At 40.5% G+C, this 13,918-nt stretch overlaps 1 protein-coding gene across 2 annotated transcripts in view; it reads left to right on the top strand.

Moving 5' to 3' along the window:
* DYM (dymeclin) overlaps window positions 1-13,918 on the top strand; it is a 219,953-nt gene that overhangs the window by 80,933 nt on the left and 125,102 nt on the right. For both annotated transcript variants that reach the window (XM_026865591.1, XM_026865592.1), the window contains exons 10-11: window positions 1,531-1,709; window positions 7,486-7,611. In XM_026865591.1, the coding sequence (XP_026721392.1) occupies window positions 1,531-1,709; window positions 7,486-7,611 (305 nt within the window). The remainder of the gene's footprint in view (window positions 1-1,530; window positions 1,710-7,485; window positions 7,612-13,918) is intronic.

The following is a 13,918-nucleotide window of genomic DNA, read 5'->3' as shown; positions in this document are numbered from 1 at the left end:
GCTATCGTAATACAGTTGGCTGTAAAATGGCTTCTGAAAAATCAAGTTTTGAAATTTTCCTTGTTCTTTTCCTTTATTCTTCTGAGCCTTTTCTTCCTCTTCTTAAAATCCTTCTGTCCACAGGTCACTGTGCAGGAGTAGTAGTAGTACTGTCATGCTGTTTTATACAGCACAGCTTTTCTAAGTTAATGCATTTTTAATAAGTGATACACAATTCAGAAATCTGTAGTCTGTTTTTGTGGGAACTGAGGAATTTTAGTTAAATTCTTCAAGTTTGGACATCTTGTTTATAGTAATACAGAAATTTTAAGTTCAGACCTTCAGTAATACTTGAATATCCACACTGCTATTGTTCCCAGAATATCATCTTGCCATGAAATTGCAGTAATTTTTCCATATGCATAGCTTACTTACGTGCTCACAAAAGATAGCCTTTGTATTCATTTGCCAGGATGCTAAAATAAATCAGCCCAGAAAGGCAGACTTGTCCTACTTCATGTATCATCACAAAAGATGCATATTTTTGGTTGGATGTTTTTGAACAGAGCTGGACAGGAAAATACTTCATACAGTTTTCTGTGAAGCTTTTTAAGAGTTGACAAATGTACCTGCTCTGCACTGGAACAAAACCTTGTACTCTTAGAGGGGTTCTTCTGTGAAGAAAGCAAAGTCAGAATCTCTGACTGGGGAGATTGGGAGGCTGAATAAGAACATGAATCTGGCTTTCTGACATGAGTATGAATACATCAGCTGTCACACTGGCTTTTTCCATTTCCACTGGAATTTCCTAGATGTCAGAGATCTGTGCTGATGGATGTTTTTGGTGAAACCGGTAAAGCTTCTTGTGGAAAGGTTCTGTGAACAGAGATCTGTTTTATTCTCACTTCCAGCTCTGGCAGAGATGATATTGTGAACATGAACAAACTGCTGTTACTTCGAGGGATGTTAGACTATATGATGTAGTGTTTTAAATCAGGTTAACCCCCTGAACTCCCCACCAAACATGCATCTTGTCCCAACAATACCTCTGTTTCACTGAAAATATAGTCTTGACCTATGCACATCTGCCCTTCATGCTGAGAAGTGGATGGGAGATACTCCATCTTGATGCCAGCATGGAGCTTGGGGTGCAGGGTTTGGAAATGTGAGCCATCCATACGTTGGATCCAGAGAAGACGCTGTAGCTGCCCTCCTTGCAGCAGCTCCTGGGATTGCCTTCCTCTCTGCAGTGGAAGCTATTTGGGTGAACCAGAATAGCTTTATGAGAAAAGATGAGTGTCTTGTGCAGATACAGGGGTCTTACTCGAGCTTATACGGGAGGACAACCTCAACTTTTGGGCACAGCTGAAGCTTCATGAGATCCTACTAAGGTTTATGACCATCAGTGATAAGAGTCATGGATGATTTTTATTCCCTCCTTAGTGTGGTGTTCGTATGAAATATTTCACCAAGAGATTTCTATGAAGTTAACAAATAGCTGGATGGTGAACGTATTTGTTAAAGATTGTTTTTTTGATTTCTTTATTTCAGATAACACTGCTTTTTCATCATCAAATCCACATGCTTTCCAGATTAATTTTAACAGTTTATACACAGCTTTGTGTGAGCAGCAGAAATCTGATCAAGCGACTCTTCTTTTATACATGCTTCTCCATCAAAATGGCAACGTACGGACGTATGTTTTGGCACGAACGGACATAGAGAATCTTGTAAGTAATGTTCTGCTTGCCTTATACTCATCATGAAGGGATGGTCCTGGAAGCTTGGGTGTTACCAACTGCCAGTGTCCCCTGTTCTGCAGTGGGGGCAGTAGGTTCTGACTTTCTTATTCACCAGTTCTAGTTCACTTACTCGGTTTTATTATGGCATCTCGGGAATATGATGCTAAACATGTCACTGCAGTAAAAGTAAAGGTACTGGTAAAGTTACCAGGTTGTCTGTGATTCCTTCTTAGTGCCACTATTAGTCTGATCCAGGTCAAACCTGGGCATAGTGTAAGCAAACTGGTATCAGGTATCATTCTAAGCTTATTTTATTTTTCTTTTTTAAATATTGAGGCACAAAAGTTACACAAGCTTACTTTGTGTGTACAGGGATAATAGTTAACAAAATGAGCTGTAACTTGACTAATATGCCGATTGTTATACAGGGTTGACCTGAGGCTGAAAGTCCTCAAGGAGCTGCTGACAGATTTTATAGAAACGCAACTGTAGTGACTTTTTAGTTGCTTTAAATAGGATTGTGGTTAATAGCTGATATAACAGACACCTGGTACAGTTTTTGTAGGTTATAAATTAACTTATGCTCCCCACTACATTTAAGAATGTCACAAACCACTTTAACAAATCTTACTTATTAAAAAGCATTCCTTTTAATAAGATAATGGCTGTCTAGGGGAATTGGTAAGGGAATAGAGAACCCTTTCCATTTTAATATTTGAAATCTTGCCAGATAATTAGATCCCTTGCCTGTTTGATGGCAGATATGGAAGGAGTTTGGTCTTGGTCCAAGTTCTAGCAGATGTATTGCTAAAATCAGAATTGATAGACACCACTGTTGGCAAACTCGGGTGAGATGGTTGATAGTGAATTGATTCAAGACTGAACTCCTGTGTAGTCCGCTTCAGATTATCTAGGTGAGGTCTGAGTCATTGTGCATGAATTCTGTGAACAGATGGTCATATTTAATTTTCTGGGCTGTTAGTATGTGATATGACATGTTTCACAGCTGTTAACCATATCAATTTACTTTAGAGAAATAAAGGTTAGGTGTGTGCACTGTTTTATAATGATGTCTGATATATTGTGAAACTTCCAGAAAAAGCACGAGGTGCATGTGTCAAAACAACTCCAGATGCAGGTATTCAGATGGTCTGAAATGTGGGATACTTTCATATAGTACCACCTATCTTCCCTATCCCACCCCCACCCCCGCTCAGAAAATCACAGAATCAGAGAAATAGTCAGAAACATTAAACACGTTGTAGCAAAAGCTGAGAAAATTGAGAAAAGCATCACTGAAAAGTCAGAAGTATGTTTGATTTATTTCTTTCAATACCAGAATTTGAAACTAGTCTTATTTTGCTCTTCATAAATACTTTGTGCTTGTTGTTATCACTGCTGACACATTACTGACATCTTAGTCCAATCCTCTTGTTTCTGGCAGGCTAGTAGGTAAGAATGAGCAGTGGCCAACTGAGAAGGTCAGTTTTAACTGCTTAGTAAGGCAGGTTGAGCCAGACACAGAAAGGATTGGGGGTAGGAGATTGCTGGACAAAGAAATGATGATCTCTCAATTACAACCCTGTGGTGAGAAACAGGCTAATTCAGTCTTGGGCTTGTAAACGAGACAAAGGGGCAGGAGCAATGGAGCTGGTTATTTCTTTTCCCTATATGGCAACTCGTAAGAGTGGTGCTAACACGCTGCATACTATTCTGGTGGTGTACTACCATACTTCATTAAATATTTACAGGCTATTGAAAAATGGAGAGAGTGTAGAGAAACTTTTTTTTTTCTTCCTTTAAAATTAACAATAAAGCTGTGAGAGGTGTAGAAATCTAACTTAGCTGTCAGTTGGTCTGAGAAGAGCTTGAGAAGCATCAGGATGCATACGTGCCTTCACAAGGGGGAAGCCTTGGACAGAAAGGACTTTCCACTTGCAGAGAGATGCAATCAGAGCTAAAGCCTGGAGGTTGAATCCCACAACTTAGAGGTACGGGAGCAAAACGGTGAAGGTAATTAATGCAGAGGCAAAGCAGTGCTCTCTCTATATAACTTTGAGGGTGGATGACTTTTTGGAGGAATATGGCGTTAAGTCAGTGGCCTCTTCACACACAGGCAGTTGGGTGAAGTATAAAGGTCTGTGCTATATGAGACATCACATCAGCAGTCAGCTGAGTGCTCATCTTAAAACTTTTAGGAGTTTTGCAGGTTGTTCCTGTTTCACTCCACTCAGTGCATCACATTTGTGGTGCTCTCCCGTATTTTAATTCTTCTTTGTTTTGGTGCCCAGGAAGCATCACTAGCAGATGTTCTGCAACATTTCCTAGGGGGTTTTGAAATGTGTCCTTGCTCTTTCATAATTTAATTTGATTCAGTATATTTTTCTGAACTGTTATAATAGATAATGTCTCAGCTTGCTTCCTAATTTGTATACGAATCTACCCGAGTCAGTTGTAAATACCTTCACCTTCTGTTCTGCTTTATAATGCTTTACCATTAGTAAGGCAGTGCATCTTTTTTGCCCTTAAAATAAGTTTGCTTGGTAGAATGAATATGATGTTTGTGTGTCTTCCATAACTTACAGCAAGTCACTTTCTATAATTTTATAAAATAATTGGGTTAAATATCTGATGACATTAGGGTTGTTCACACCTGGAATTTGGCTGTCTTATTGCAAGTATTTGCAAGGATTCTCCAGGAAGTGGTGGGACTGGTGAAATAGGGGTCAGTTAGAAAGTTTTTTCATAAGCATAGTGTTGTGGTCTGTGGATGGGAAAATGTTAATTCTTTTTCTGTTTGTAAGAGCAGTTAGCACCCACATTGCAGGTAAAAATTCCAGTGAGATACCTGCTTGTAAGAAGTAAGCTATTTCTACTGAACATGTTTGCGTTGGCTGCTGAGCTGTGCAGCATTGTACGCTGTACGTTTTGTTGCTGCTCAACATGACTGGACTGAAATAATGTATATGATGATGTATTTTTATCAACTGATGGTACAGCAGTATTTTTCCTGGGGTATAAATTCGGCTTAAGCAGGTTACTGGTGTGGCTATGCGGTCTTGTATTTTGTTATATACTAAAGACAAGCTATTTTAGAACACTGCTGGGGAGTCTGTTCCTGACCTTGGTCTGAATATAGCACCTGCAATTTTCAGTGTCTGTTTTTATCTTGTTTTGGGGATTAAAAGTAACTTTTTAAAAGGTGGATGTGTCTTGCCAGTTACAAGCTGCTCCTGATGGAGGAGTGTTAGTAGTGGTGGTCCAGTAATCATAGTCTATGAATAAAAGGGCCAGCAATACCAAAAGAAGTGGTTGTCTTCTCAGTACATGGCTGGACAGTGCCATTGCACAAGAAGGTAGATATAGAAGTTTTAGTGTATGTGTGTAACATAAAAGTATAGAAATGCATTTTGATTACAATTAAATAAATTTTAATATAATTAAAATTTTAATTTAATCATATATTGTACCTTTTTTTAGTGCTTTGTCAAATAGTTTTTCTTCTGAGAACAGTAATGCTTGTCCTAAAGGTGTGTGTATGTCAGCAATCAGTATACAAAGGGAAACGTATATGGAGGAGGAAGGGTCATAGAAACTATATGAATTGGTTCTGTTTTCATCTAGAAATGGCAGATAGAGAGATTAAAGTTGCCATTCACCTCCTTGAGTTTGATCTCCATGTAGAGATACAGATTTCCATGTAAACAGCAAGAAAGCTGGAAGAGGGGCAGAAAGGAAAGCGTGGCTAGGGGGAGTGGAGGTGGGAAGAAGAGGTTTCAGAAGCTTTCAGGATGGATTTGAGGCAGGAAGACTGAATGCTGTGATCTGGAGAGCCAAATCACTTTTCAGAGTGAGACTGAGTTCAGTAGCTAGTATGAAATATTAGTAAGAGTACTTTCACATATCAGCTTATATGGAAAAGTCTATAGTGTCTCAATGTCAGAATCAAGATATTCTTTTCTAGTATTTGTAGCAACATGCTTTTAGCCCTTCAAGCACTTAAGGAACATGAATGCACTTTTTCAGCTACAGTTTGTGCTAATATTAAAGTGCATAGATGGAGGAGATGTGTTGGTCCATTCTGAAGGAATATATGGGTATTTGGGAGCTGTCTTAAAAACTGGAAGTTTTTCCACTGGTTGCTTTCAGAAGGGCTTTTGTTGTTTTCCCTGCAAATTCAAGTTGTAAATAAATGCAATTCTTCAGCAGTTTTATATTGCTTCCTGCTATATGCAGCTTATCATAGTGCTTGGACTTGGAAATTACTTGGAGCTTATGCATTGCAAAGCTACATACATTATAAATACTGGAGATGGAAATAATTTGAACAGTGGACCAGTGATGTTTGTCTCCCTTTTTCCCTATTCAAGGAAAAGAACTAATGTTTTTTTGCTATATGCTAAGTAGATATTCTAGGGAAAACCTGGTTTTTACTCTCAAAACGCAGTAGTCTATGTTCACAAAACGCAAAGACGTCGACTCCAGTTTCAACTGGAGGGAGAGGTTTGTGGAGGATCCTTTGAAATGGTAAAGGAAGGATGTTTGAAATGTGTAAATGTTTTTTCCCTCTGCTTTTGATGTGGTGTTGTCTTGACCCTGGCCAAAGCATCTGTCAAAAGGTTTTGTGGCCTGCAGCATTTAGATCAATCTCATTTGTTTTAATAGAAATTGTTGTGTGCTTTAATATGTTCCAACTGTTTTGTGACTGGTTGATTGTAAGAGAACGTTCTGGTAACTTCAGAGGCTTGTGAAGCACTCAGTGTCCTGGCTGCTCACCAGAATAGGTTTCACATGATTCATCCTGCTGCACTCGGCCTGTTTTGAAAAACAGCAAGTCTTTAGGTGTCTAGAAGCTTCTTGGAACGAATTCTGCATCTCACCCGCTATCTTGGAATTGAGAGTTTTCTCCAGTTCCTTTTTCCAGGGTGTTTTGCGTTTTAGGCCTATTTCTGCATCCTGGGGAAGCCACGTTTTACTGAGCCAGTGGAAAGCTAATTTTCAGTTGGTAGAGAGACAACGTTTGCATCTGGATTAACTTTAGACTAGCATTCAGGTATGCTTGCTGTTGCAGTGAAATCTCATTTTCATTATTATTGCAAGGCTTTGGCATAAGCTGTTCATCCTGGTGGAAATGTTGCAAGACCTTGGGCTGAACTCTCATCATAATGTCAGTTCTCTTTGGCTGCATATTATCTAGAATTGGAAAAACAGGCCTTTTCTAGTCTTAACCCAACCCAAACTGGTTCTTTTCTGGGATTATCTCCACACACTAAATGGGATTGAAGTTTCAGGTCTCAAAATGCCTCTCTGCTCCTCAGCTCTGATACCCCTAGCTATATTTGATGAGGATAGTCCTTTTAGACCAGGCTTGTGCTCTCACAAATTGTTAGAAACAATTGTTTTCCTGTCTGAATGTGTGAAAATCTTGTCTAACAATTTTATTTTCCCATAGTCTAGAGGGGAACTAAGGCTTTCACAGCCTATGGTAACTGGTATGGCTGGAAATCTCATTTATTAGGAATTGAAATTCCATGTCTGACCACAAGAAAGAATTTGTTTGGACTCTCTTATGGTGACAGAATAAAACAGATGGAAGGTGTTTGAACACTGTACGTCACTATTTAGGGGTGGTTATTTCAAGAGGGAGGAATTGCTATGATATTGTTAAGGGCAGGGTGGTACACGGGAGGTTTAGAGTCTCCTCTGTTTATTGTCTGAGGTATTTGAAGACTAAACTAATACACACGTTTTTCCTTCCCTAAAGGTTCTGCCAATTCTTGAAATTCTGTATCATGTTGAAGAAAGGAATTCACACCATGTTTACATGGCTCTTATCATTTTGCTGATCCTTACAGAGGATGATGGCTTCAACAGATCCATTCATGAAGTGGTGAGTTGTTTTGGTAAATAATTCTTCAGCTCTAAAATTTGTTTAAATGTTTATTTTTAAGAAGACACATTTGTATATCTGTTTCTTCAGCAGAGGCTGTATGTGTTCATCCAAATTTGATGGCATGTACATATTTCTTTTGTAAGGACTAGTAATCTGAATTAGAAGAGCAATTTCAAAACTCTACCAAATGCAGTGAACAAACACGCTCCCCCTTGTAGAGGAGATGCTGCATATACCTCTTTTTCTGTTGTGTTTTTGTTTGGTTTTTTTTTTTTTGGTGTTTCCTGTTACAAATTAGTGTAGGCAGACTGTCTTGAAGATGCTGAAAGTTTGCCATGGAAGTGGAGGGGCTAGAAGAGAGAAAAAAACCAGAAAACCTTTTTTATTTCTCTTGAAAAACTTTGCTTAACCGATTTGATGCAGCTGATGCAACTTGTAGTTGGAGTTTTATTTTCCAGACTGAATGTTGCTTCCTTACTTACATTTCTTTTTCTGTCTTTCCGCTAGATTAATATCTATTTTATGTTTTCCCTATAATATGATCCAAAATTTTAATAGTTTTGATGGGCCTTGACCATCTGTGCTGGAGAATACCTTGGACAATTATGCTCTAGTTTCCTAGCTTCTAAAGCTCTGATAGTGCAGAAGATGTGTATACTGATTTTCTTTAGTTCTTTGACTGGGACATGGAAACTTTAATTTGAGGTTATGTGAAATCAATGAAATGCAACGAGCTGGAAGCAAATTTCAAGGTATCTAAACAGAAACTCTTCTCCCAGGTAAATTTCCAGCCTGTTTTGGAGGGAACTGGCATTTTTTCTTGGTGCCAAGCAGTGGAGACTTAAAAGTATTCACTCTCTGAAATTTCAGATTATTTCCTATAGCTCTGTATGTAGAAAGCAAGCGATGATGTTTATATGCAATTTCCTGTGAGTACCTTCTAGGAAGCAGCTTTTAGGAGGAGCACCTGTAGTATCCATGCAGATGGCTGAAATGTTTTCCTGAACCTTTCTCCCACCTCAGCTTCGTGTGCCTTGAACCTGTACATATGCACTGTACATGTACGTGTGTGATGTGTATTTTTGGATTCCATATCACTAAGTCATTTAACTTCTTTCATAAATCAGGCTTGTTGAGGGTTAGAGTACAGCAGACAAGTTTTCACTCCTCCTTCAGTCTCTTCCTCCATTTTTCATTCATTTTAAAGGCTTTACACATGGTCTTTCAATAAATTCCTTACTGAATAAGTAAAAGTGGAAGATTTCCCTAAAATTGTTAATGAGGATCCAGCTGTGGATTGAAAACATAAATAAGTTTTCTTGTCCAGTTTATTCTTGCCTTTGCAGCTAACCCTGCCAATATAGTTGTAGTGTTTTCTGTACAATGTGGATATTGATTTACTACTTCCATTTTAATAAAAACAACATCAACTCCCACCTTGTTCCTTTCACTCTGCACTGTTTTTTTCAGTCCTGCCTTTGCTGCTTCTATTGTCTTCTCAATCTTTCATTTTACCTTCAAATTCTCCCTAACTGCTTCTTTCTTTTACTCTGTGGTTGTGTTTTCCCACTCCATAATGTCTGATGAGAAGCATCTATTCATTAATAGAGTTATGTAGCCAGAGTTTTGCTGGTTTTGATTCTTAGCTAGATAGTGGGAGATGGCTGTGAAGTGCCTGAGCCTGCAGGCCTGTCCATGTGAATTTCTCCTGTTAGACCTACTGCAGAAAAAACTGTGAAAATGAAAACTTTTGCCATCAAAAGCTGATGGAAAGCTGTGACACTGCAGAGGATGGATACGGAATAACCTTGATTCTTCCTCCTGTACTCATCTCTTCCTTACTATTCTTCCTCTTACTCTTTTCTCCATTCTTTGATGGATGGGTCATGTTTCACGCTGAAGCAGAGAGCAAACCTGGAGGCAAAGCAGAATGCTTTTCCACCCTTGCAGCACTTACCTTATTGAATTTGAAAGCTTTCTTCCCCTGTGCTCTTAATCTTGGTGTTAGGTGGCTGGATTGGATGCCGTGAAGGAGAAAGATGGGAGCTCTCCTTGTTCAAATCTTAAATTCTGCACTCTGACAGTCACCTAAATAGACTGTGATACGAAATTTTTAAGCATTCCTTATAGAAAGGATTCCTTATTTATAGAAAAAACACATTATGTTGCACTTTAAAAAATCAGTTACGTTCTTGATCTCTGCCATTCCTGAACTCTAGTGAGGGATGAGGTTATTGAAATAGAGATGTGAGTATCGTATCTTAGTTTGTGAACTATTGGGAAATGGGTATATGGGTAGTGGGTTCCTACAGTTTCCATGACAGGGAATAAATGTAGTTAAGCTTCCCACTTTGGGGAAAGAGGATTCAAAATCATGCTGATAAATCACTTCCCTTCACCCATCTTTTTGAATTATATAAATGGATATTTCCAGGTAGGAATAACCAAGTTACTGTTCAAAACTACATTATAAAGGAAAAAATCAGTCTCATACTTTCTCAAATATTAACTTCACATCTCCTAAAGGCTGTGAGGGTATTATAGGGCAGCAAAATGGAGTCAGGAAGCTGTATAGATATTTCCGTAAAATGTGAAGATCTAGCGTCAGTTACATGACTGGAATGAAACTCTTGTTCACTGCAAGTATTTATCAAATGTTAGCAATTACAGAAGGATTTATTCTTCCCCATCACTCGGGTAAAGTATGAAGAAAACAAGATTTGATATATTTTAGATCAACCTGCTTTCCTCTCTGCTGCTATGTATCCTGTGTATGGGTCTTATAAGAAACATGACTGTACAGTCCATTTATGGGCTATTTTCCTTTGTGGTATTTAACCCACATTTATTTATTGATTTTTAAGATTAATTTTAGTAAGCACAGTTTTATAAATCTTGTGATTATACCGACTGGTAAAGAGCTCAGGAAACCACAGAAGCTCTTTTTGACTGCTGAAGTATTTTTTGTTTAAAATAAATGTGGTCTTAACTGCCTGGAAAATATGATCAAAACCATAGGTCATGTTCCTGCAATTGGCTTAATGCAGTTAGGTCCCTGTAACCACGTAGAGCTCAATTTCTTTCACTAATAATAATAATAACAGAGTAAACGAGTAAATTCAGGAATTCCCTAAAGGGGACATGTATTGGTGGTTTTTCTTCTCTGATTTATGAAACTGTAAGTAAAATGACATCAGATGTCAAAATAACATCATATACTTTATGTAGCAGTAACCTGTAGTTCCACTGTAGTACTTTATGCTCTAGTAAATAGAGATAGTCTGTAAATCACAATTTAACTGTGTTTATTTTTATTGTATTAAGAGGTGTCTCACAAGCAGAGCTATGGGAAACTGAGAATTTCAGTGGTCAGTATATATAGAACTGAGTTCCTGTGCTTTCCATCTGCAGTTCTTGCACCCTGAGTTGTAGGTGTCCAGGATCCTGTTGTTAAAAAAGACTAATTAATCAAAACCTCTGGGTTTTTACCCTTAATTATTCTTGAAAGACCACCCCAGGTCTGAGCTTTTTGTTTTTATTTTTACCCTTTCTAATATCTGCAAACCAGTTATGGTTCAAATTATGGCACTTATTTCAGGTAGATGATTTACAGACTTAAGATACTTTCATGTTTCATGCTTTGAAGCCGAAAACCATGTGCAGGATGGTGGTTGTTGCTGTTGTTTTTTAAATAGGTATTTCATTACCTACCTGCTGTGGTTACTCTGTTCAGTATGGGGGAGTGGAGAGTGTAGAGGTGACAGGGGCTGGTATGTAACTTTTTAACTTTGAATTTTGGGTGGGATTTTTTAGGAGTAGTGGACTATTCCAAGTCACAGTGGTCTCAGTGAATGTCATTTTCCAGGGTTGATGTTTTTCAGTGAGAACCGTTGGCCATTTCTGGAGTGAGACTAGGGCGTGAACATGTCCATGTTTACCACTGTCAGTGTGTTCTTTAGCAAGCTCTGGTAACTTCATGTTTTGCCTTAGGAATTTGAAAATTGACAGGTGGTTTTTGTGCTAGGGCTCTGCTGCTGATAATCAGACTAAATTTGACCAAATTATAAATCTCCGGGGAAAATGGAGCAGTCTGTTTCCATCTGCACAGCAGATACACAGCCGGGGGTGGCCTGCTGTCATTGCTGACTGAATATTCCCATTTTGCTGCTGCCAGAGCTAGCTGGGCTCTTTGCATCCGCCCCTGCCCAGGAGATACACAGGGACAAGCTGAAGGTTGTGTAAGTGGTGCTTCCAGCTCCTGTGGGATGGGTCTGTGCTCCCTGCTTGGCAGTGGTTGAAGCCACATGGAATAATTTCAGTCGGAAAAGGCCTTTAAGATCATTGAGTCCGACAGCAAACCTCACACTGCCAATTCCATCACTACACCATGTCCCTCCCTAAGCATCACATCTACGCGTCTGAAGAAGGTGTATAGGAACAGGAGCCTGATGTGGCAATGGTTAGGAGCAGTTGGAAAGAGGCTATGACTGGCTGCACAAGGAACATGGGATGGGTGTAATGGGTGAGAGTGAGGTGAATCAAACAAGAAACAGGTAAGGTTTGGGATGTCTGAGCAAAGAAATGAGTAAAGAGTCAGGATGGGAACAGTGACAAAATTCTGCAGAATCCCAGAATCCTTCAGGTTGGAGAAGCCCCTCGGGATCAGCGAGTCCAACCCTCAGCCCGACTCTACAAAGTTCTCCCCTACCCCACATCCCCCACAGCTCATCCCAACGGCCCTGAAACCCCCCAGGGATGGGGACTCCCCCCTCCCTGGGCAGCCTGTTCCACTCTCGGACCACTCTTGCTGGGAAACATTTTCTCCTCCTGCCCAGCCTGACCCTCCCCTGGGGCAGTTTCCAGCCGTTCCCTCTTGTCCTGTCCCTGATCCCCTGTGAGCAGAGCCCAGCCCCAGCCTCTCTGCAATGTCCTGTCAGGAGCTGCAGAGAGGGATGAGGGCTCCCCTCAGCCTCCTCCTCCTCACACTGAACACTCCCAGCTCCTTCCCTGCCTCCTCACAGGATTTATTCTCCAGCCCTTCCCCAGCCTCGTTGCCCTCCTCTGCCCTCGCTCCAGCCCCTCCAGATCTCTCTGGGATTGAGGTGCCCAGACCTGGACACAACGCTCCAGGTGTGGCCTCACCAGTGCAGAGCACAGGGGACTGTCACCTCCCTGCTCCTGCTGGTCACACCAGTGCTGACACAAGCCAGGATGCCGTTGGCTTTCTTGCCCACCCGGGCACACGCTGGCTCCTGTTCAGCTGCTTGTCCATGAGAACCCCCAGACCCTTCTCTCCCAGACAGCTCCAGCCACCCCTCCCCGAGCCTGTAGCCACGCAGGGGGTGGTTGTGGCCCAAGGGCAGGACCTGGCACTTGCCCATGTTGAAGCTCGTCCCGTTACTGTTGGCAGCTGATCCAATCTATCCAGGTCTCTCTGCAGAGCCTCCCTGTCCTCATGCAGATCGACCCTCCTGCTTAACTTGGTGTCATCTGTGAACTCACTGGTGATCCACTCCGTGTCCTTGTCAAGATCATCAATAAAGATGTTGAACAGAAATGGTCCCAACACTGAGCCCTGAGGAACACCAAGGTGAAGTCAGACTTCTTTGTGTTGAGAGACTGGAATGGGCAAGGTGTGGGTGGGGGAAGTGGAAGCTGGCAAGAGAAAGATCTGAGGAGGAATGGCATCTGGGAGCTGGGAATGAGCTACAGGGAGGGAAAACGGGAAGGGCGATGGCTTGTGTGTAGCACATGGAGCCATAGGGAATAAGAAATATCTGTTTGGAGATTTTGGTGGGCTCACAGTTTTACTTGAGGTTGTTTAACTTGTTCCAGTCCTATTCCTCTTGTCCCATGGGGAGACCCTTTTTGAGACAGTACATGATGGGGGTGAGACTCCTGGGTTCCATCATAGTGTGTGTCAAGGAATTTGCACTTTGGTTGGTAAAAGTGCAGGGATGTGCCCCACAAAATAACACTGATTGACATGGGAGGAAACATGGGCCTACTTTTATTTGTGGAAGGAGGTTGCTTTCCTGTTTCACTCATAAATGAGAGACTATAAGAAATAGCTTATTGGAGATTTAATCAGTAAGTTGATCTTTTTTGTTGGGGTAAGTGTATCTTGTCTCGGGGGAAAAAAACCCCAAACCTTGGGTATCATTTTAGAGGAAATTGAGGGAAATTCTTTCTTTTCAATAAGCATCTGGAAATATGGACCTTTATGTACTATTGGTTTGAATATACATTGCGTGTCACGTCAAAACAAATAGTATTTTACACTACCCATTTTCATAATCATATT

This window comes from Athene cunicularia (genome assembly GCF_003259725.1).
Source record: "Athene cunicularia isolate RWA chromosome Z unlocalized genomic scaffold, athCun1 chrZ_part1, whole genome shotgun sequence".
In the NCBI taxonomy this organism is placed as follows: domain Eukaryota; kingdom Metazoa; phylum Chordata; class Aves; order Strigiformes; family Strigidae; genus Athene; species Athene cunicularia.
This window is presented reverse-complemented; position numbering and strand designations above follow the sequence as displayed.